Source organism: Nycticebus coucang, chromosome 13 (assembly GCF_027406575.1).
Source record: "Nycticebus coucang isolate mNycCou1 chromosome 13, mNycCou1.pri, whole genome shotgun sequence".
In the NCBI taxonomy this organism is placed as follows: Eukaryota; Metazoa; Chordata; class Mammalia; order Primates; family Lorisidae; genus Nycticebus; species Nycticebus coucang.
In genome coordinates this window covers 16,237,565-16,260,190 of record NC_069792.1, presented here as the reverse complement: position 1 = coordinate 16,260,190, position 22,626 = coordinate 16,237,565, and the positions used below count along the sequence as shown (strand labels likewise).

The 22,626-nt window shown below is 40.7% G+C and overlaps 2 protein-coding genes across 8 annotated transcripts in view; one reads left to right on the top strand and one right to left on the bottom strand.

Annotated features, from left to right (window-relative positions):
• Window positions 1–7,723, top strand: part of PDE7A (phosphodiesterase 7A) — a 125,733-nt gene extending 118,010 nt beyond the window's left edge. For 3 of the 6 annotated variants that reach the window (XM_053558641.1, XM_053558640.1, XM_053558642.1), the window contains one exon: window positions 3,964–5,750. In XM_053558641.1, coding sequence (XP_053414616.1) covers window positions 3,964–4,169 — 206 coding nt within the window. In that variant the 3' untranslated portion in view covers window positions 4,170–5,750. Of the gene's footprint in view, window positions 1–3,963; window positions 5,751–6,868; window positions 7,334–7,598 lie in introns of those variants that run through there. The other 3 variants (XR_008373774.1, XR_008373773.1, XR_008373775.1) reach the window with 3 other exon arrangements.
• A 4,886-nt stretch (window positions 7,724–12,609) lies between these two features.
• The window catches only part of MTFR1 (mitochondrial fission regulator 1), a 66,114-nt gene continuing 56,097 nt past the window's right edge, over window positions 12,610–22,626 (bottom strand). For both annotated transcript variants that reach the window (XM_053558639.1, XM_053558638.1), the window contains exons 5-8: window positions 18,345–18,562; window positions 15,969–16,218; window positions 14,669–14,837; window positions 12,610–13,098 (exon numbers count right to left, since the gene is read on the bottom strand). In XM_053558639.1, coding sequence (XP_053414614.1) covers window positions 13,039–13,098; window positions 14,669–14,837; window positions 15,969–16,218; window positions 18,345–18,562 — 697 coding nt within the window. In that variant the 3' untranslated portion in view covers window positions 12,610–13,038. The remainder of the gene's footprint in view (window positions 13,099–14,668; window positions 14,838–15,968; window positions 16,219–18,344; window positions 18,563–22,626) is intronic.

Sequence of the window (22,626 nt, the reverse complement as noted above, 5' to 3'; positions counted from 1 at the left end):
CTCTTCAGCACCCTGTGCAGGGCTCTTTAAATCAGACCTCAGATTCTCTCCAGACATCTTCCCCTCATTGACCTGTGACAACTTGGGACACTTCAGTGTTCCCCGGATCTGTGCTGCTCCCTGTCTGCCTAGTAGAGGCTTTGGTCTTGAAGACCCGGCTCAAACACCCCCTTCTCCAGAGCTGTCCTCCAGTCTCTTCGAGCAGAGTCAGTCACTCTTCTTGTAGACTCCAGAGCACTTGATACATGTATATCACGGCCTTGCCTTTCCTTTGGTTGGTATTCCTGAGGCAGTTGAGAACTATTTGCTGAGTGCATTAATAACTGTAATAGCAAGCATAATGAAATGTTCTGTGATTGAAGTGTGTGTAGCTTATTCCCGAAGAGCATAGGTAGGACTGTGGGTGCTGGGTTTGGATGTAAAGATGGGAGGAGGTAACTCAACAAGGAATTGATGGAGGGGTGTAATGTTGGTAGCTGGTGTTGAGTAGGGACTCTGAGGATTAGATTGAACATAGTGAAATGTGTACCCAAACTTCTGAAAGATACGGTTTCCAGAAATGTAGGAGATGATGAAACACCGTGGCATAATACTCTGAGAGGAGGGCCGTGCTATGGGGTCAAAGATGCAGAAATGTGATTCTTACATCATGATGGCAAAGGGTCCCCAAGTGGAAGAAAGTAGTGACTAAGGTGACTGCAGAGGGACAGGCAGACAAGATGAAGACTCGCGTGCAAAAGAGGCTCAGACCTCAGGAGTGTAGATTCGGGGGATGCCGAATCTACATGAGCGCGCACACTGGCCTGGAGTGCTGAGGTTAGCAGGAGGTTTTTCTTTGGGGAGGATAGGAAGACAATTCAGAAACAGATCTGCTTTGTCTTGATTCTCGGGTAATCTTCAAATGCAAAAGATAGAGAAATGGGTAAAAGAGAATCAAGTTGGAGACAGGTGAACAGGTAGCCGACTCTAGCTACATTAAATAAATGTCTTTTTGCCTGAGTAAACTACTCTCTTGTTTAATGCCAGAACTTGCAAACGAAGTTTTAGGAAAAAACAGAAACTTAGGTCCCTTAACGGTTCATCTCAAACTGTCAGTGTTGTCAGTGCTGCACAGATCTAGAAGGGGTAAGGGAAAAGACAGATGATAGTAGTTGACGTTTGTCCCAACAGTTGTCATGTCATGACATCCTCATAACTCCCCAGGAGGCAAGCATTCTGAGTATCCCCCTTTTTCAGATTCTTTGTCCCCTTCATTCTGTTAACAGATGTTGGTGTTGGGCTTCAAATATAGGTCTTTCTACCATCAAATCTCTGCTAGCCTAGGGTCACTACATCTAATTCATGTTTAACTAATAAAATTTCCTTCTTTGGTAGAAATACTAATTCTGTTGAATAAGAAACTGTCCCATACTAGATAAGAGTAAGGCATTTGACAAGGCATCCTATGAAAACTAAGGTGGAGGCTTGTGGGCCAGTACAGTTAAGTCGATTTGCACTGATCAATGTAGTCCTGTCCTCCAAGAGAGGCTGTGTCCCTGATTCTGGCCTGTTCTTTCCAAATAAATTTTAGACTGACATAGAGCCAGAATTGATGGCTCATTTGGATGTTGGGGGCAAGATCCCCAAAGATATTAACCAGTTGAAACAAGTGGAGAATGAAATAAGATGAATCATGTAAAACCCGTAATGAGGCTCTGGGTACAAAGCTCCGTCTGTTCATGACTTAACTGTGGCACACACCTGCTGTGTTCTTTGACTTATAATAATGACATTTTTCTATTTGTTATCTCTTTCTCTTCAGCAGAATACAAGCTCTTTATGGGCCTGGGTCTTATCTTACTCACTGTTGCTGCTTCAGCAACCCCAGAAAAGTGCCTGGCACATAGTAGGCTCTCAGTTAATGTATGTGGAGACAATGGATCAGTTGAAAGCAAGCAAGCAAGGCTTATTGCAGATATCATAATTCCTATTTCAGATACTGTAATTATGTGTACTTTAAAAAATTCAACCAGCATGCTGGGTGCCATGGCTCACACCTGTAATTCTAGTGCTTTCAGAGGCCAAGGTGGGAGGATCCCTTGGGGCTAGGAGAAAGACCAACCTGGCAATATAGCAAGAGACCTATCTGTACAAAAACCTTAAAAATTTGGCAGGCCTTTGTGAAAATTTGCAGGTATCTGTAGTCAGGAGGTTGAGGCAGTAATATTGCATGAGCCCAGGAGTCTGAGGTTACAGTGAGTTCTGATCAGGCCACTGCATCCCAGTCTGGGGGACAAGATGAGATCCTGTCTCTTTAAAAAAAAAAAAAAACTGAACACTAGACATAACAATCTTCCCAATTAAAAGTAGAAGGTTCTAATTGCTTTAATTCTCGTGAGATTTTTGTTACCAAACTATAACCTATGTGGTCAGTGGTCTACATGGTCTTTGGCTGCAAAGAACAACTGTTGGATATGAAGACGATTTAAAAACTGTTATGTAAGCAATGATAGAATTTGAATGTATATTTTCCTCATTCTTAATCAAAATTTTAGGAAGATGTTACTTATTCCCAAATACAACATGATTTGATTGATAAGCTATTTTCTAAGAGGCTTCTTTGACCTTGTACAAGAAACTATTTTAGTATTAAATCAGATACATATAATGGGCTGAGAAATATTATGTAATCTAGAGATGCAAATGATCCTGAAATTACTCATTTTCCTTTTCTGACTGAGAAGGGAGATCGATTATGTGAAGTTTTTATAAAATAGTCTCTGGTACACATTTGGTGTTCATGTTGTTAATTTTTATAACTAGCCTCACCTGTTATTTTTAGACTTTTTAGTGGTTCCTTCACAATTATGCTCCAAGGCAATTTAGAACCGATATTTTCAGAGTTGATTTGTAAACATTGAGTCTTGCCAGAGGCCTCTTCACTGAAGCCTCTGCAGTGAAGACATTGCATGTTGTTTTCACTACTGTACACTTGACCTGCACATGCAAGAAAAAAGGTGGAATGTTTTAAAACACCATAATCAGCTCAGGGTATTTGCCAATCTGAAATAAAGTGGGATGGGGAAGTGTGTCCTTCTTATCATGAGTTCTGTCTTTGTATATTCTGAGTTAAATAAAACGATCATTGTATCCATGATCAGGTGTGAGGTTTTTCCCTCCGGCAGGGCTAAAAGCAATAAACCACCTCAGCTCCATGTCAGGTCAGGCCACAGCACCCAGGCCTACGGGAGACCACATCAGGTCAGGCCTCAGCACCCAGGCCTACAGGAGACCATGTCAGGTCAGGCCCCAGCACCCAGGCCTGCAGGAGACAACGTCAGGTCAGGCCACAGTATCCAGGCCTACGGGAGACCACGTCAGGTCAGGCCCCAGCACCCAGGCCTGCAGGAGACCACGTCAGGTCAGGCCCCAGCACCCAGGCCTGCAGGAGGCCACGTCAGGTCAGGCCCCAGCACCCAGGCCTGCAGGAGGCCACGTCAGGTCAGGCCTCAGCACCCAGGCCTGCAGGAGGCCACGTCAGGTCAGGCCCCAGCACCCAGGCCTGCAGGAGGCCACGTCAGGTCAGGCCCCAGCACCCAGGCCTGCAGGAGGCCACATCAGGTCAGGCCACAGCACCCAGGCCTGCAGGCGATGGCTTTGTGGTCTCCGTGGAATGGTGTCATGCCCTGGCATCCTCAGAGTTGATACTGCCACTTAAATGTAGTTGTGCTGCTAAGAGGAACAACCAGAAAAGATTTGGTGTTTGTTGGTTTGGCCTTTACTTACAGTTCCATTGAGTTACTTCAGTGATTGACTCTTGCAAGAAGAGATATAACTTATACACACATGCATTCACACAGACACACTTTGAAAAATAAGAATTAGGGAAAATTGGAATAGGATGGAAGGTTAACATTGTATAGATGTTTTAAGGATAAAATTTTAGCACATATGTTAATCACTTTTTTCTCTCATTTTCTCAAGGCTTTATGACTTACCTGGTGGAGCCTTTATTTACAGAGTGGGCCAGGTTTTCAAATACAAGGCTATCCCAGACAATGCTTGGACATGTGGGGCTGAATAAAGCCAGCTGGAAGGGACTGCAGCGTGAACAGTCCAGCAGCGAGGACGCTGATGCTACATTTGAACTGAACTCACAGTTATTACCTCAGGAAAATCGGTTATCATAACCCCCACAATCAGTGGGACAGACTGCCTCCTGGAGGTTTTTAGAAATGTGAAATGGGGTTTTGAGGTGAGAGAACTTACTCTTGACTGCCAAGGTTTCCAAGTGAATGATGCCAGCCAGCATTATTTATTTCTAAGATATCCTCTGTTGGATCATTTGAACCCACTTTTTAATTCTAAGACCTGAACATATAGCAATATGCATTTGGCTTCTGTGTGAAACCTTGAATATGCAAAGCCCAGCAGGAGAGAATCTGGAAGGAGTAACAAAAGTTTTGAGGTGTGCCACGAGTTTTTTGAAGCATCTATTCTTCAGACCGTGAAACTTGAACTGAATCTTCCAGCAGCAATCTCTTGGAATTTAACCAGTCTCATGCAACAATGTATATCTAGTACCTTCCACGAAGTTCTCTTTCTTTGAGAAAATGGAAATGTGAAGTGCCCAGCCTCTGCTGCCTCTGGCAAGACTCAATGTTTACAAATCAACTCTGAAAATATCGGTTCTAAATTGCCTTGGAGCATAATTGTGAAGGAACCACTAAAAAAATTGAAAGATCAAACCTTAGACTGCAGCTCTTTCCCCCCTGGTTTGCCTTTTTTCTTCTTTGGATGCCACCAAAGCCTCCCATTTGCTATAGATTTAATTTGTGCACTGGAAACAGCATTTACGATAGCGTACCGCCAGGCTTTCACGCCAGTGCTATTTGGCAATGCAGTTCTTTTTTTAAACTGTTAGTTTTTAATTTGGGGCGGGAGGGGAAGTCACCAATGTCCTAGCTGTATTATGATTCTGCAGTGAAGACATTGCATGTTGTTTTCACTACTGTACACTTGACCTGCACATGCAAGAAAAAAGGTGGAATGTTTTAAAACACCATAATCAGCTCAGGGTATTTGCCAATCTGAAATAAAGTGGGATGGGGAAGTGTGTCCTTCAGATCAAGGGTACTCAAGTCCCTTTCACTGCAGTGAGTGAGAGGTATGTTGTGTGTACGTATGGATGTGTGTGTGAGTGCGTGTTTGTGCATGTGTTTTGTTTATCCATGTGGGAAATGATTTGAAATGTAAGCTTTTATTTATTCTTTTAGAATGTGACATAAAATGGGGGAGGGAAAGGCAGGTAAGCTGTAACAGATTGCTCCAGATGCCTTAAACTATGCACAGAGCTAAGTGACCAAACTTCTTGTTTTGATTTGAAAAAAGTGCATTGTTTTCTTGTCCCTCCCTTTGCTGAAACGTTACCCTTTGATGGGCCTTTTGATGTGAACAGATGTTTTCTAGGACAAAATACAAGGACTAATTTTAAACTGAAAACATTCCACTTTTGTAATTTGTTTTAAATGGTTTTATGTATAGTAAGCACAACTGTAATCTAGTTTTAAGAGAAACCGGTGCTTTTAGTTCATTTGTATTTCCCTTGTTACTGTAAAAGACTGTTTATTAATTATGTTTACAGTTTGTTGCAACAGCCATTTTCTTGGGAGAAGGCTTGAGTGTAAAGCCATTTGTAAAGGCTTTGCCATACTCATTTTAATATGTGCCTGTTGCTGTTAACTTTTGATGAATAAAAACCTATCTTTTCACATTTTTATCTTCGATATTTACCGTATATAATTCAGTCCTTTGGAAATCACAGTGCTAAATGACAAGGAGATCAGAGTTAGCTGCTTGTCTGCTCAGTCAGAGCTTATTTACCGTCGTCTGCACCTTGCGAGTGAGCACACTGGGCCCAAGCTGAGGCCAGGGGCCCGTGTGCTCAGTCCTAATGAGAGCCAGGCCTTCTGCCTCCACAGCCTGTTGTTCCCACAGCTGGGAACTGATGTCAACAACTCTTGCAAGTACTAAAATACTAGTTGTATTTATTTCTGTCATTGGCCTTCTTAAAAGAAATGACCACTTGACACTTTTCTATCTTCCCAGGCCCAATCCAGCAGAAGGGATAGAGTGCAAACTTATTTGTAGGAAAGAGTGATATCCATTAGAAATGTAATGCAAGCTGCACAATTTTAATTTTATAATAGCTACATAAAAAAACAGATGGAATTTTAATAACATTAGAATATACTGAAATATTTTCATTTCAGCATGTAGTCATTATATTTATTTATTTATTTATTTTTTTGTAGAGACAGAGTCTCACTTTATGGCCCTCGGTAGAGTGCCGTGGCCTCACACAGCTCACAGCAACCTCCAACTCATGGGCTTAAGCGATTCTCTTGCCTCAGCCTCCCGAGCAGCTGGGACTACAGGCACCCGCCACAACACCCGGCTAAGCATGTAGTCATTATAAAAAACAATTATCAATGAGATGTTTTACTTCCCTCTTTTTTGATACTAAGTCTTTGAAATCCAGTGAGTATTTTATACTTACAGCGCATCTCCACTTGGACTAGCCACATTTCAGGCGGCCACCATCTTGGACAGTGTGAAAAAGGTCTGAGGGTTGCAGCGTCCTACTGAGGAATATCAACTGGCCACGCACATGCGGCGGCACCACCTCGGCAAATCTGGTGTATCCAGAGATTCTAATAAGGATCCTTAAAAGCTCAGAGACCCAGTCTGTCAGCACATAGGGAATGGAACAAATTCATGGCAAACTCACAGTAACTGAGGTCACAGTGGCTGATGCATATATTTTTAAAGACAGTATCATTATTTTCATTTGCAATGAGAAATGTTATCGATCATTCTCTCCCTTTAGGCAGCTCTTCCTGGGAAGCCGAATTATGACCAGCTGGTTACTTGGTGAGCACGGACTCTGCGCAAGGGAAGCCAAGTTGCCTCGTGTATCCGTATCCCTGGTGGAATATACCTGCTGATTCTCACATTTGTGGACCAGGGTACCCCCTTCCCCTAGAAGGTGCTAGAGATTCTCTGCCAGTAAGTTGGTCCCCCACATCAGCCTCTGATTGGCACATCCATTAGCTTTGTCCTTACCTTGTTTCAGCTGGGCCTACCCAGGCTCCACTCTGCCTGTGGGCTTGCTCACTTCTGCTCTGACCACTGTTTGTCTTACGGTTTAAGGCTCAAAGGATTCTTACTTCCACACTCTCAGGGGAACACCTGGGTATTGCTCCCATTTTCTGCTTTCATATAATAAACACATTGAAAAGCTGTGTTTTGTTACGTATATGTGGGGATCTCCTATGTGATCTGTATTCCCTGAACACCAATTTCTCTAGAAAAATTTGAGAAAAGCTAAATATTTAGAAGCTCACAGTTTTGAAAAACCAAGTAAATATTAATGGAATAGAATGCAAAATTCACATGGATTTTCAAAATCAAACAGGAGACTTCAGCATGTAGTGGCCCTTTGGTCTCTGCTCTAGGAGCAAACATCTTTGGACAGAATTTTGACAAGCCCTAACTTATTAAACAAGAGAAAAAATTTAATCCCTGGTGAACATTTATTATTTTTTTTTTTTTTGTAGAGACAGAGTCTCACTGTACCGCCCTGGGGTAGAGTGCCGTGGCGTCACACGGCTCATAGCAACCTCCAACTCTTGGGCCTACGCGATTCTCTTGCCTCAGCCTCCCAAGCAGCTGGGACTACAGGCGCCCACCACAACACCGGCTATTTTTTTGTTGCAGTTTGGCCAGGGCTGGGTTTGAACCCGCCACCCTCAGCATATGGGGCCGGCGCCCTACTCACTGAGCCACAGGCGCCACCTCCTGGTGAACACTTATACTCACTGTGTGTGTGTTTATAATGATCCTCTTTGTATTAAAAAAATTACATTTTATGTCCTTTGCAAACCTGGGAAATAAATTTGTGCCTGAGGTATAGGTTGAGGTGCTAGTAATTTCGAGAATATTTCCAAAACAGTCTTTCCAAAGTGCTCTCTTGGTTTTTATTAACCTATTTTCTTAAAACCTTAAAACATCCGTATTAGGTTTCCAGTGTTTTTAATCATGTATCCTTGAATGGACAATGTTTAAATCCCCTCCTGATTAGTATTTCCTGATTGAGGAAATACATAATGACCAATAGCTAATATGAACTGAGTGCTGCTTTTAAAGAAATGTACATATTCACCCCAGCATCAGCATACATGTGAAGCATATGGTAACACAGATATGTGCAAGACTGAGTGTACAGTGTTCTTTACTAAGGACTGTGGGTGACTCTGCCATTTGGAAAGCCCCCAGGTATCCACTGGCTACAGATGGGACCACACTAACTGGGGCTGAGCTGATGGAGGGCACACAGGAGGTCTCCATCTTCCTGGTTCCTGTGCTCAGCATAGGGTTGGTGCAAATTGGGTCATCAATAAACATTTGTTGAAAAAATTAATTTGGAATTAATGTGTTCCCTTTTTAGCTATCAGTATACATGACTAAGAGAAATTATACTGGAACTAGTCTGTTTATGCTAAAGTCATGTGGTAAGCAATATCTGAGTTCCTATTGTGTGCACAGCACGAGACTGTACTGTGTATAACAACAAGGCACTAAAATGACAAACCATGGTCTCTGTTCCCTAAATGTCTGGGTAACAGGATAATGTGTGCAATGTTATAATATGACAGGTTTCTGTATTGCACAAAGTGAGCAGTATGTTGTGTGGCGTTATAGGAGAATGAATGGAAATAACACCATTTCTAGTAATTCTTGGTTTTTTAATTGTGAACATCTACAAATGGTAAAAATCATTGAGCCTTCAAATTTGATTCCACAATATGGTTTCCAATTTTCAATATGATTTTACTAAAATATTAAATTTTATCAATTATATTTTTTGGTTTTATACTTCCCAAGTTGTTCTAAAGCCCATCTTCAAGTCTGGTAAGGATGGTGGGGAAAGAGAGAAACCTCCCTATTTTGAATATCTTGCTGGCAAAATTCAAAACCGAGGCACAGAGACTTAACTGATTTACTGAATCTTTCCATTGGTCTCTTTAACAGCCTTTGTTAAAAATTCTTATTACAATACTTATTTTTAAGCTATGCATTTATAAGATTTTCTGAACGTAGATTTGAAGTTTTTCTTTGAGCCATGTCCTGTAAAGAATCAGACTAATGATTTCCCCAAGGTCCTTTATCTTAGCTCAAATTAAAAGTTATAAAAGATCATCTAAGATAAGCTTTTTGAAGGAAATATTATAAAGGAATGTACTTGTCTTAGTTTGCCCAAGCTGCTATAACAAAGAACCATAAACTGGGTGACCTGTAACATATATTGATTATTACAGTTCTAGAGTCTGGAAGTCTGAGATCAGGGGGCCAGCATGGTCTGGTTCTGCTGGGCACTGTCTTTATGGCTTGACTAATCTGACGTGCACAAGTTACCTGACTTTCAGAGTGGCTTCCTAACCTGTAAAGTGTCTACCTCTTAACGTAAAATTGTGTACTGGCACATATTAAGTGCTGAATCAAGGGTCACTGTATTGTACCACATTTCTTTCCTCATAATCTCTGGTCCATATAAACTCATGGATACAGCTGTACCTCATGTCATCTTTATTTGAGCTCCTGTGAAATGCCTCATTCCTTGGAAGTTTCCTGTTCAAATTCCTGGGGGAGAATCTGATTTGAACAGCTCACTATAGCTTTGTCCTGGGTCACAGAGCAGTCTACACAGCCCCAGGTGTTCCCTTGCAAAGGGAAGGCAGGATTCAAGGAGATCTGGATAGCCCAGCCCCTGAGATCAGTACACCACCTACTTCTCTACCCTCGATGCTAACACAAGTATTTCAGAATGACTTCCCAACCATACTCTAGTCCTCATCCTTTTTCAACCTGAAAACACGTAGTTTTTCTGGAAAATATGCTTTATTTCACCCTTTTATAAAAAGCATTATCTGACCAGTGAAGATGGATGGTCTCTAGGCAACATTAAAAAGTAAGTTTTTTATACCTTTGGTTAAAAACCCTGTTAGGAAAAGTCTGGTCTTTCTCCCCAAATTAAGGCTTTCCAGCTGCGAAGAAAGAAATGATGAAGGGCTGGCCTACGGTAGTTGTTTACTGTGGAATATGAGACGCTATTTGGCTTATCTTAATATATTTATCTGCCTAAAAATGTCTAAATTTTACCCTCTGTGACCTTAACAAGGGACTGGAGAATCTGCTGGATAAGATGACTTTGAGAAGTTCCAGATGTAGGAACATTAAGGCTTCTGGCACATATGAAGTGGATAAGGACAGCAGTTTCAGAGTGAAATGTGCACAAGTTCTGGATCCTTCCTTGGTTGTGCTATTTTTATCATCCTGTCCTCGAGGAAGAGCACGAAGACCAATGAAGAGCTAGCCCACTCACAAGGGGTACAGGAAAGTCTAAGGAGAATTCTAATGAAACAGGTTCAGCAGGGTGGCTCAGAGCGTGACAAATGCCTTAACGTGAGAAGGAGAAAGAAGAAACAGAACAGGGCACTTGGAATGGATGGAGGCTCCTGAGAAATACTATTACAATGGGCATAATAATGACAGCTGTCACGAAACCAAGTGTCTCATTCTGTGTGGCAATCCCAGAGCTGACTTTGTTGAATGAACTGAAAATTTAAACGTCTTCTGCCAGATTTTATCCCACAGAGGGAACTTCTGTTTTTGGAGAACTTATCAGGATGATAGTTTTCCCTAAGTATTTGTTTCTGCTAGTTATTACCTCATGTCTTCCTCGTCATCACAAGACACAGATTCACAGGAATTCTTAATACAGCAGACAGACAGGAATCTAGAGAGGCCTATGACCGGGGACACAGCCAGAACTGCAAACTGCATCCTACCCTCCCAATGCCAAGCCTGTGCAAGCACGGGCTTAGGAGGGTAACCGGTACAGGTGCCAGAGACCACATGTTCTGGCAGAAATTCTACTAGAAACTGCAGCGACGCAGCACAGAACAAGGCAACAGTAAAAATGCTCATTTGTTTAAAGCATAAGGTAAAGCGATATTCTCTCTCTCTCTCTTTCTCCAGGATACATACACACACATAAAGTGAGGGGTTCTGGGTTAGTCCGAATTCATAGTAGACAAAACACAGGAAATTACTTACCTTTCTAAGCCTCAGCTATAAAAGTAGAGTCTAACTATTTTTAAGATATTTTACTTTAGCTATGTGTTGGGTGAGAGAACCAGGAACTTCATGAGATAGGTATGAGAGAAGATAGGAAAACAAATTTCAATAATCTCAGAAGTGGGTTTGGGAAGCCTGAGACAATTCAGATACGTTGTACCTGCCCTCCTGCTGTTTTAATGCTAAGGTCCTTTTAAGAGAAGAAGGGACTGGGAGGTGACATAGCTTGTTTTAATATTTCTTCTTTAAAAAAATATGCAGAAAGGAAATTACTCTGAAAAGCTACATGTGCAATATAAAAGAATTCTACCTATTACAAAGAAAAAAATATATACGTATGTTTATATTTGTAGGCACTATGGTCCAAGGAAAATAAAATATCTTGGTTTATTTTAAAACAGTAACTTCCTTATTTTGGAGAACTGGTCAAAATTCAATACTGATACAAATATAAATTTCTTAGAAGGCCAAAATACATGTTAGGCAAATTTTCTGAATTTCTTGAAAGACAGAATTTTGAATCATATAAAACAAACAGAAACAATGACCATCAACACATAAAAAAATAAGCCACAGTCCAAATTTAAGTTGAATAACCAAACCATGTAATTATCACAATTTTTGTTAATATGTAGGAGAACAATGCATATATTTTCAATAACTTAAAAATGAGTATTACTTTCCCATCTCTTAATCCTTCCAGGAAGTATCAACTTTTTTTTTTACTAGATTTACATTAAAAATCCAGATATTTACTCACGGTAGGATACTCTGGCATTAACTATACTGAGTTTATCATAAATAGAAAAATCATAAAGATTTGTCACACATTTAGAAAATGGTCACAGTAAGTTCTTAGCAGACCTAGTGAGAAAGGCAGTTCTCCACTTTTTAATAACACCTATGGTTTATACTGCATAATGGAATTCAATGGAACAGCATTCTCACCAATGATAAACAACTTACAGGAAATTCATTCGCCTATTCAATGTCTCATTATAAGTTAAATTTTGTCCAATAATAAAAAGTCTTAAACTATATTATGCTGAAATTCCAAAAGGAAAGAAGATGGTACATTCTGGGTTTTACTTAAAAAGGGATTTGATATTTGATTCAGTAATTAATTCATCACTACTTGAAAAATAATTTCTTCCTCAGCAATGGATGGCAATGAGGCAAAAGCAGCTTTCCAGGCCCTCGACTTCCCTGTAATGGAAACGTTACAGAATCTCAGCAGTGAACATCATCTGGTTCCTACTCAAATCCCAGCTCCAAGGAAATGTGGCAAAGAATCTAAGATACAAGTTCTGTTCAAGGCATGAAGATTCCAATCTCAAATATTTGACTCCAACAACTTATGTTATACCAGCTGTTCGCCATCATCGAACACCAAATGATCACTGAAAACTAATGAAGACAACAGCACCCTCATTGCCATCATTCATTACTAATTTTTACATAAACTGTTTTATATCCAAATAAATGCATATAAAACATTTGTACAGATAAATTAGTGTTAAGAATTCAAAATGTGCAGTAACATCCACAAATGTCCATTCTATGTTCCGAAATCTATACAAGTGTTTTCAAGACTGGAAACTTGACACCTTAGCTATGCATTAAAAACATGTCAGAATACTTATGTCTTGGAAAACTCCAGAACTGACCATCTCACACAAGCAAAACCAAACTTACAGTGCTTTTGTTTTTACTTAATCTTCTAATTAGGCTAAAAAGGAGACCACTGAGTACTAAAGTCAAGTATTTACTAAATAGTGTTGATTTCTACTAGCCAAACAGCTTTCACAAACCAACAGCAGAACCAGGATATCTTTCTCAGCTCGCTGTCTGTTAGGAGTTTCATACATTTTCAATTAAAGCCTTCATTTTTCCTGTAGACTTCAACATGTGTGGCCCAAACTAGAAAAAAAAAGGGGGGGGGATAAATAAAGATATTGGTTCATACAGCAGTAATGGTATGTCTCCCTCTCAATCACTCAGCTGGGCACGGTGGCTCACACCTGTAATCCCAGTACTCTGGGAGGCTGAGGCAGGTGGATCACCTGAGCTCCTAAGTTCAAGACCAGCCTCAGCAAGAGCAAGACCCCCATCTCTACGAAGAAAAAAATAATAGAAGAAAATACCACCCCCCCCCCCCCCCAAAGAAACTAGCCAGGTGTCATGACAGGTGCCTGTGATCCCAGCTACTTGGGATATTGAGACAAAAGGATCACTTGAGCCCAAGAGTTTGAGGTTGCTGTGAACTATGATACCATGGTACTCTACCCAGGGCGACGGAGTGATTCTGTCTCCAAAAAAAGAATAAAGAAAAGAATTTGTCCCATTTTTAATTTAAAAGATACTGTATTAGCATCAAATAATTAAAAATGTCTTCATTTAAAAAAAAAAAAACTTTTATGAATTCACAGGTGTTACAAACACAAAACATGTCAACACAGTGAAAGGCAAAGAGGTGGCCAAATTGTTTCCTTAAAAAGAAAACTACAGGCTCAGCGCCTGTAGCTCAAGTGGCTAAGGCACCAGCCACATACACCAGAGCTGGTGGGTTCGAATCCAGCCTGGGCCTGCCAAACAACAATGACAACTACAACCAAAAAATAGCCGGGCTTTGTGGTGGGCGCCTGTAGTCCCAACTACAAGAGAGGTTGAGGCAAGAGAATCACTTAACCCCAGGAGTTGGAGGTTGCTGTGAGCTGTGATGCCACAACCCTCTACCAAGGGCGACAGCTTGTCTCAAAAAAAAAAAAAAAAAAAAAAACTACAATCATCTTGGCAATACCCTCGTTTTGTCCAATTTTACTTCTCTAATAAAGGGAGAAATAAAGTTCCCAATGTTTAAACAGTTTCAAAGGTGCTAGAATTTCTAAGGTGTCTGCCTCTCTGGAAAATGTAAGTTTGCCCCATGGGAATACTGCCAATAAAGGGAATGTACAAATTAGCATTTGAGAGCTTCTAGAAATCTATTCAATCTCTACCTATCACATGGTACACATCCTCCAAAACCATCCTCTTCAGAAGACTCACAGGGTGCCCTGCGAGAAAATGATCTTGTTTTACTTTGAATTTCTGTATCACGAAATATACAGTACTGCCCAAGGTTACTCACACTTAATTCACTGTGCTTAAGATAAAATATAACCCTGCATGGAAAATTTAACATTGGTAGTGAGCTCAGGGGTAAACTTTTGCTTTCTTCTTTATGCTCTTCTGTAGAGCACAAAGTTACTATAAGTTTCAAATTTCTAAATGAACAACTATTACTTTTATAGTTAGAAAAATAAAAGTATAAATGCTAAACAACGATGTCACCCTTTTCCCGCCTAGCTGCAATCTACTTGTAGGGACTAAATCTCCTATCTTTTCCCTTTGAGTCTTGCAGAGGACACAGGTGAATGACTTAAAAAATGTAGGTGTTCAGAAATGGGGTGAATTACTATGTGGCAGGGAAGAAATCTGGGCTAATCCTTACCCACAGCGTCTCTGAGGTGGCCTCTGATTCAGACTTTGGAACTCCTTTGTCAGCTTCATCTTGGCTATCATTTCGGTATCGATAAGCAAATTTCCTCTTCAGAGCCTCTGCTATGAGGGCAGCAGGGTCAGCAGCATCCACTGGCTTGGGCTTTACATCTTGCTCTGACCTTACAGAAGTGAACAGAAACCAGGTGAGGAGATCAATATGCTGGTCTCCTACAGGAAGTACTTTGTTAGCCTTTTCCCCAACTGAACTTCTTAGTTGGCATCGCAACTGCTCCATAAAGACACTGATAAATGCTGCTAACAGTGAAAGTAAGCCTGATTTAAGGCTCAATTAAAGAGCACACAATAGGGTATTTGAGGGGGGCCTCACCTAATGTGCATGATGCAATGGTACATTCCAAAACTATTAGGAAATGAGTATAATTGTGATGGATGTGTTACTTAGTTCGATGTAAGCATTTCACATTGTATATCGAAGCAGTACCCTGAACCCCGTATGTGCATCAATGTACAAAGTTATGATTTAGTAAAAAATAATTAAAAAATAAAAAAAATAAAGAGCACACAAAAGTCCAACAAAGAGCCATTAACACATCTCACAATAAAGACTATGCACTCAGCAATTAAGGGTCCATCCTCCACACTTGCCTATGCTGGGGGTACACAGCATATCTTTATTGAATAAATGACCAATCACAATGAAGACTACATGAAAGGGCTGATATTTAAGTGAAATGGGGCCAAGAGAGATGGCTCACTTCTATAATTCCAGCACTTTGGGAGGCTGAGGTGGAAGGACTGCATGAGGTCAGCAGTTTAAGACAAGCCTGGGCAACACAGACCTATCTCTACCAAAAAAAAATATTGTCCAGGTGATGGCACATCTGTAGTCCCAGCTACTCAGGAGACTAAGATGGGAACGTCGCTTAAACTCAGGACTTTGAGGCTATAGTGTGCTATAATTGTGCCCTACAACCTGGGCAACAAAGTGAGACCCATCTCTAAATAGATAATGTGTGTGTGTGTGTATATATATATATATATATATATATACATACATACATACATACACAAATGAATAAATACGTAAACTAAAACCATCACCTAGATATTATTGGTTTATTTTGCTAATTCTTAGTTCTGTGTATAACAGCGACTGGGGCCCATTTCTATTAAACTAAAAACTAATCATAGTAGTCATGTTATAAAACAAAATTGCTCAAAAAATCTGGTACTTTTGCTTTATAAGACAAACAAATGGGGAAGTAAGAAAGAGGTAAATAAATCCTCACCTCTTCACTGACCGAAGTTTAACACTATTCATATCTTTAAGGATCTCTAACATATTTGGCATGTCAGGTTTCTTTGGATTGTTCTTCACCACAGTCTTTCCAGCATTGGCTCTTCTCTGTCTTCGCTCTTTAATCAGATCAATAGCAGATACACTCTGGTGGAGCCCTGGTGCAGGAAGAGGTGGGGGCGGTGGGGGCGGGGGTGGAGGAGGCGGTGGTATAGCAGCAGATGTGGTAGAATCTAAGTCACCTATAGAAATAAGGAACAATAAACTTAATCCTGCTGGTATTAGGCAAAGGAAACATCAATTATTGAAAGCAAAATTATGCTGAGGATTTTTGTATCCCCAAAAACAATATCCTTAAAACAGCAGTTCTCAACCTGTGGGTCGCGACCCCTTTGGGGGTCGAACGACCCTTTCACAGGGTCGCCTAATACATCCTGCATATCAGATATTTACATTACCATTCATGACAGCAGCAAAATTACAGTACTGAAGTAGCAACAAAAATATTTTTATGGTTGGGGGTCACCACAGTGTGAGGAACTGTATTAAGGGTCACAGCATTAGGAAGGTTGAGAACCACTGCCTTAAAGTGAATCTCAGTTATGTAAAGAGAAAGGCAGTTTCAGTTACTTTCAGAAATGCCTGAATCCCAGCTACTGTATCATTCAATCCAAAACTTTCCAGATGAAGAGTTCCATTTAATTTAAAACAGGGTGTTACTGTGGTATCAGATGTTCAAGTTGAATGTGGCACACTTTGTAACCACTTTTAGCAGAAAGGAAGTAGTCTGTGCTGCATAAACATCTCTATCTTCAATGTATACAGCTTGATAATTTAGTACTATTGTAAACATCTGGGAAAACTCTGAAAAATCTGTAATTCATTGGAAATCTATTTTCACATAAAACTATTATGACTGTATTGAGTAAGAATGTGTATGGAAGAAGCTGTAGATTTACTGTTGCATTAATTTGTGGAAGGAAAAAAAGAAAACAGTGTTTTACTTCATTTCCAAAACAAGAAGTAACTGAGAGTTAAAAAGGTTATAAAGGAAGGACCTAAAATTCATCGTTCTGCATAATTGGAGGTTAAAGAGTTGTTTATTTGGGTACACTATATTGATTGGGGTGGGGGAACACAGATGCAAAAATTTTACTCAAAAGATTTAGACTCTAAATATTAACTCAAAAATTATCTGTTTACTGAAGTTTTCCTAGTCTGCCAGAAGAGGGGGGTAAAGCAAAAGAAAAAAGCAATTTAAAGTTAAGAGAAGGCAGGCCTTCAGGTTTGTAAAGTTATATGCTTATGCAAAGGCCAGCACTCAGAACCCAGAGTGCTGTCCCCAGTTCAGATAAGGTTTAAGGTTTTCATGCTGGATTCTGTTGAAATCTAGAAGCATAGGCAAAGTAGCTCAGAGGCAGGTTAACTGTCCTTATCCTTACTGGACAGCTGGTTAATACTGAGTCTAGGCAGGAGTCAGGAAGAACAGAAAAGCCACCAACTACTTGCCAACAGGTTAGTGGGCTAGAATTTCGAAGCTATGATTTCCTCCCCAGTGTGAAGATGCCACACTAATAAAAGCAATGGCCAGAAGACCTGAATGCAATTTCCACTCTGGGCAAGAGGAAGAGGGACAACTATTAAGCAGTTACGTGCTAACAGCATGTTATATACTTTCCACGTTTACTCTCACAATAACCAGGTATCACCATCCCTATTTCAGAGCAGGAAAGGAAGGTGAAAGGTCAAGTGCTTGCATCAGGACACAGGGTAGTAAACCACAGGAACTTGGGTTCCTCTCACCGAGTAGACAGAAATCCATGGACATAAACAACTGAAGCAACTGCATGAATTTCAGTATTTTCCTTTCTTTTCTTTTTTGAGTCAGAGTCTCACTCTGTCACTTTGGGTACAGTGCTGTGGCATTATAGCTCACAGCAACCTCAAATTCCTGGGCTCAAGAAATCCTCCTGCCTCAGCCTCCCGAGTACCTGGGACTAGCTGGCACCCCTCCATAACGCCCAGCTGTTCTTAGAAATGGGTTCTCACTGTTGCTCAAGCTGGTTTTGAATTCCTGAGCTCAATCAATCCATGCCCCTTGGCCTCCCAGAGTGCTGTGATTATAGGCATGAGCCACCACACCTGGCCCCGTATTTTCAAAAAATATTTCCTAAGTCATTCCTTCTGAGAGCATCAAGATTGTTCAAAACAAAAACACTATCTAAGCTTGAGTGGGCTCCATAATGGACTATGCAAAGACGACTAACAGTTTTCTAACAACCCCCAAAACTGTTACTAATAAATTTAAAATAAATGGCATTCTCTAATTTCCAGTTTGCCAGTTAAAACAAATGTAGGACTTACAAACCTGCAATGAGATTTTGCTGTTCTTGCAGGGTCACAATTTTGGCAATCTGAGCTCGGAGAGCAGCAAGTTCATTTTCAAGAGCACAGATCTTCTGCAGTGCTTCCTCATTCGCCAGTGTCTTCAGCTGAGGTTCTTGTTGAGACAAGTCTGGTAAGGAAATCTGCCTGCTTGGGGGCTTCTCAAACAAAGGAACAGGTGTCCTTGACCTGACCTCTGTCCTGTAAGGAAGAATGAGGTTGGCTGTCACAGGATTTGTAATGGGATATGAAAAATTATCACTACTAAATCATGAAGTATCAGAGCATAACACCCAAGTACCACTTTTCAGGCTGATCTTACACAGGTGTTATAACGGCCAAGCCCTCAGCGCCCTTAGCTACTCTCTCCGCACAGTGCTGCCTCTGGGGTTCTTGTTGCTGGCGCTCTTCTTATCTCAGTGTCTAACATGCACAAACCACCACCACAAGAGGCATTCACAGATTCCAGCAAAGATTTTGCTAATGTTTTCTTTTTGGCTTTTTCTAAGAAGAAACTTGTAAATGTTCTTCAAACTGGTAAACTAATTGTTAGTTCTATTTGACTACAAAAATCAAATCAATGATCCATTAACCCTTCCCAAGGGTCTTGGCTTCTGCGTATCAATGTCAGTGCTTTCCACGTACTATAGAAAACATCAAATTACAAGACATATTGGGACAGGAGTAGGCCAAATACAGCATCAGAAAAGGAGAAAAATAAATAATAATTAAATTCATGTAACTAGTTTCACTTTCAAGTGGGTATAAAGTGGGTTTTTTTTGTAATGTGGAGTGCCTGGGAGCTCGAATTGAAGGAAGAAGTCTTTGGGGGTTGAAAATAAAATTCAGATTTCTTTTCAACGGTCAACTTAAATACTTATCCCTTTCCTCAGATTTTCTACAACTAAGTTTTCCCAGCCTGCATCCCACCTGTAAGCCCTTCCTTACCTTAAATTCTTTCCTTTCAAAACAGTCCTGGTTTCACTTTTCCCTATACCATTACCCTTCAAAAACCTACAGGCTCAGAAAATTCCTGCATCCTGTCTTTTGACCTTAAAGTCATTTAAAACTATTATCTAAAGAATTCTTCATGCAAACACAGGAAGTAATATTTACAGCTCTCAGTTTGACACAATTCTATCTTGAAAACAGAAAACCCAAGTCCCTAGTGCTAATAATCTCTTGTGAAAAGCCTCCTGCGTTTTATGCCGAAAGAGACAGGGAACTAATACTAACTGTAACCTCTGTTGTCAGATGGGGGGCTGGGGATTCCCTCTTCCTTACCACATTTAAACTCCACGAGACAGACGTTATTATTTCAGCACTGAGAACACAGTATCACATAGCTAGTGTGTGGAAAAACCAATTTTGGAATTGAGATTTATGAAGTTCTTTCTTGCCAGCAATGCACTATCTTTCTATGAAAAACATACCAAGCGTTACTTAAACCCAATTCAAATACTTAAAGTGTCTCTGAGATACACTATAAGGAAGAAATCTGCCATTTCTGGTCATGGATTACAGCCACTTTAGTTTATCATTACTTTGGAACACTGCAATGGTGAACCATTTTAACCTCTTTGACGTTGCATGAGAAAAGAATGAAGGAATACCTGGACTTGGCGTTTTAAAGATGAGAAAAGAGCCTATAACTGACTTCCTTCTTCTTGGTCCCAATTAATACAACAAACTGCGCCCAACATTTTTGTACTCACAGATTTCTTTGAAAATCTGATTTTTCCAGGTAACCAATCATACACACATCCCATAAGATTCTGCTTACAGGACTTAAGGCATCATAGCACCAACTGGCAATCTCTGTAAGTGTGGCCTTTGGCAGGGCCACACTAACCGGGGAACTAAAGCCAAAACCTGAGTAACTGTCATCCAGGCTATGGATGAGACGCTAGTCAAGGCTCCCTCCAGTAAACAGTGTGCATTGGGACAGAGTTTGCTTGCTGTTTACTTCAACACGTGAAAAAAGAGGAGAAAGAAAGAAAGTAGCCCTTATTTCAGGGCACCAATCCGTTCGGCTAAAGGATTACACTTCCCAGTTTCCCTTGCAGTTAGTTATATGTGGACATCTGAGTTCAGGTAAACAGACTAAGCAGAATGCCGATGGCCAGTTAGGAGGGCCACTTAAAAACAGATGACTCCATGGAAAAATCCTTCATCTTTAGTCTCAGGCCCCCTTTCCTCATGCTGGGAGTCTTGAGTAGAAGGTGATATCTTAGAGTCACAGAGGACCAGAAGCTAACTGAGAGATGGAAGCTCAGGCTATGGATGGCAGAGAGCTTGGATGGGGCCCTGAAGACATTGTACAGCCACTATCAGCTCAAGCCCACTTTTCCTTGGATTATCTTTCATTTAAAAGAGGAAGAAACAACCTTGAGAGAAAAATTAACTGCCATCTTGGTTAAGCCACCATTATTTTGGGCTTCTCTGTTATATTCAGTCAAACTTAACTATTAGGACACTCTAGAACATTAAATTCTATTTTAGTTTTCCTTTAATTAGATATTGGTACTTTATTTTTGCTTGAGAACTGTGATAATTCTTCATTCTATGTTGCTTTTTGAATATGGGGATCTTTGGGCTCATAGCTTTTGGTATTGCACCAAATTGAAGTATTTTTCTTTATATCTAATTTGTTTTCACCCCACTAAATTACCATACATAGAGAATGTTTGCAAATTGTTTTGTGCCTGTAACAGTTTTTTTTTTTTTTGTAGAGACGGAGTCTCACTGTACCGCCCTCGGGTAGAGTGCCGTGGCGTCACACGGCTCACAGCAACCTCTAACTCTTGGGCTTACGAGATTCTCCTGCCTCAGCCTCCCGAGGAGCTGGGACTATAGGCGCCCGCCACAACGCCCGGCTATTTTTCTGTTGCAGTTTGGCCGGGGCTGGGTCCGAACCCGCCACCCTTGGCATATGGAGCCGGCGCCCTACTCACTGAGCCACAGGCGCCGCCCTGTGCCTGTAACATTTTTAAACGAAAGGATTTGAATGATAAATGTTCTCACTCTTACCTAGCAACTATAATGCCAAGTTTATTTTATTTGGAATAATTGTGGGATAGGAAAATATTTGGCTTGCCCAAATATTTACCATTCCCTTTCTTTGCCCTATAATCAGAAGAAACAGGTTATGTAATTTCCTTTAAAAGTACATAAAAATTAAACTAAGGTAAAAAAGTATATAACGGTACCAATGTTCTGATTAAGTGTATTAATATACTTAAAGGTCACATGTTAAGAGTTACAGATTAGATGCATATGCTCTAAAATGAACTTAATTTTTTTTTTTTTGAGGCAGAATTTCATTTTGTTGCCCTCAGTAGAGTGCCATGGTATCATAGCTCACAGCAACCTCAAACTCCTGGGCTCAAATGATCCTCAGTCTCTCAAGTAGCTGGGACTCCAGGCACCTGCCACAATGCCCAGCTGTTTTTAGAAACGGGGTTCGCTCTTGCCAGGCTGGTCTCAAACTCCTAAGCTCCAGCAAGCCACTCGCCTTGCCTCCTAAAGTGCTAGGATTACGGATATGAACCTCAGCATCTGGCCTCAAAGAAAATAATTGTAATAAGTAATTAAAATAGAGAAAAAAAAAAAGTTACTGTGGCCCTTGTTGATACAACTGACCAAATTCCGAATTCTACCTGTCCTTTACAGGGTAGTTAAAATAACTCTAAATAATAGTTCTAAATGATAAGTATCAATAACAACAACAATAATAAAAAATACATGGGGCGGCACCTATGGCTCAGTGAGTAGGGCACCAGACCCATATACCAAGAGTGGTGGGTTCAAACCTGGCCCCAGCCGAACTGCAATTAAAAAAAAAAAAAATAGCCAGCATGTTGGGGTGGACACCTGTAGTCCCAGCTACTCTGGAGGCTAAGGCAAGAAAATCACCTAAGCCCAGGAATTGGAGGTTGCTATGATGCTCACAGCACTCTGCCAAGGGTGACATAGTGAGACTTTGTCTCCAAAAAAAAATAGCCAGCACGTTGTAGCGGGCACCTATTTTCCCAGCTACTCGGGAAGCTGAAGCAAGAAAATCACCTAAGCCCAGGAGTTGGAGGTTGCTATGATGCTCACAGCACTCTACCAAGGGTGACATAGTGAGACTTTGTCTCCAAAAAAAAAATAGCCAGCACGTTGTGGCGGGCACCTATTTTCCCAGCTACTCGGGAAGCTGAAGCAAGAAAATCACCTAAGCCCAGGAGTTGGAGGTTGCTGTGAGCTGTGATGCCACATCACTC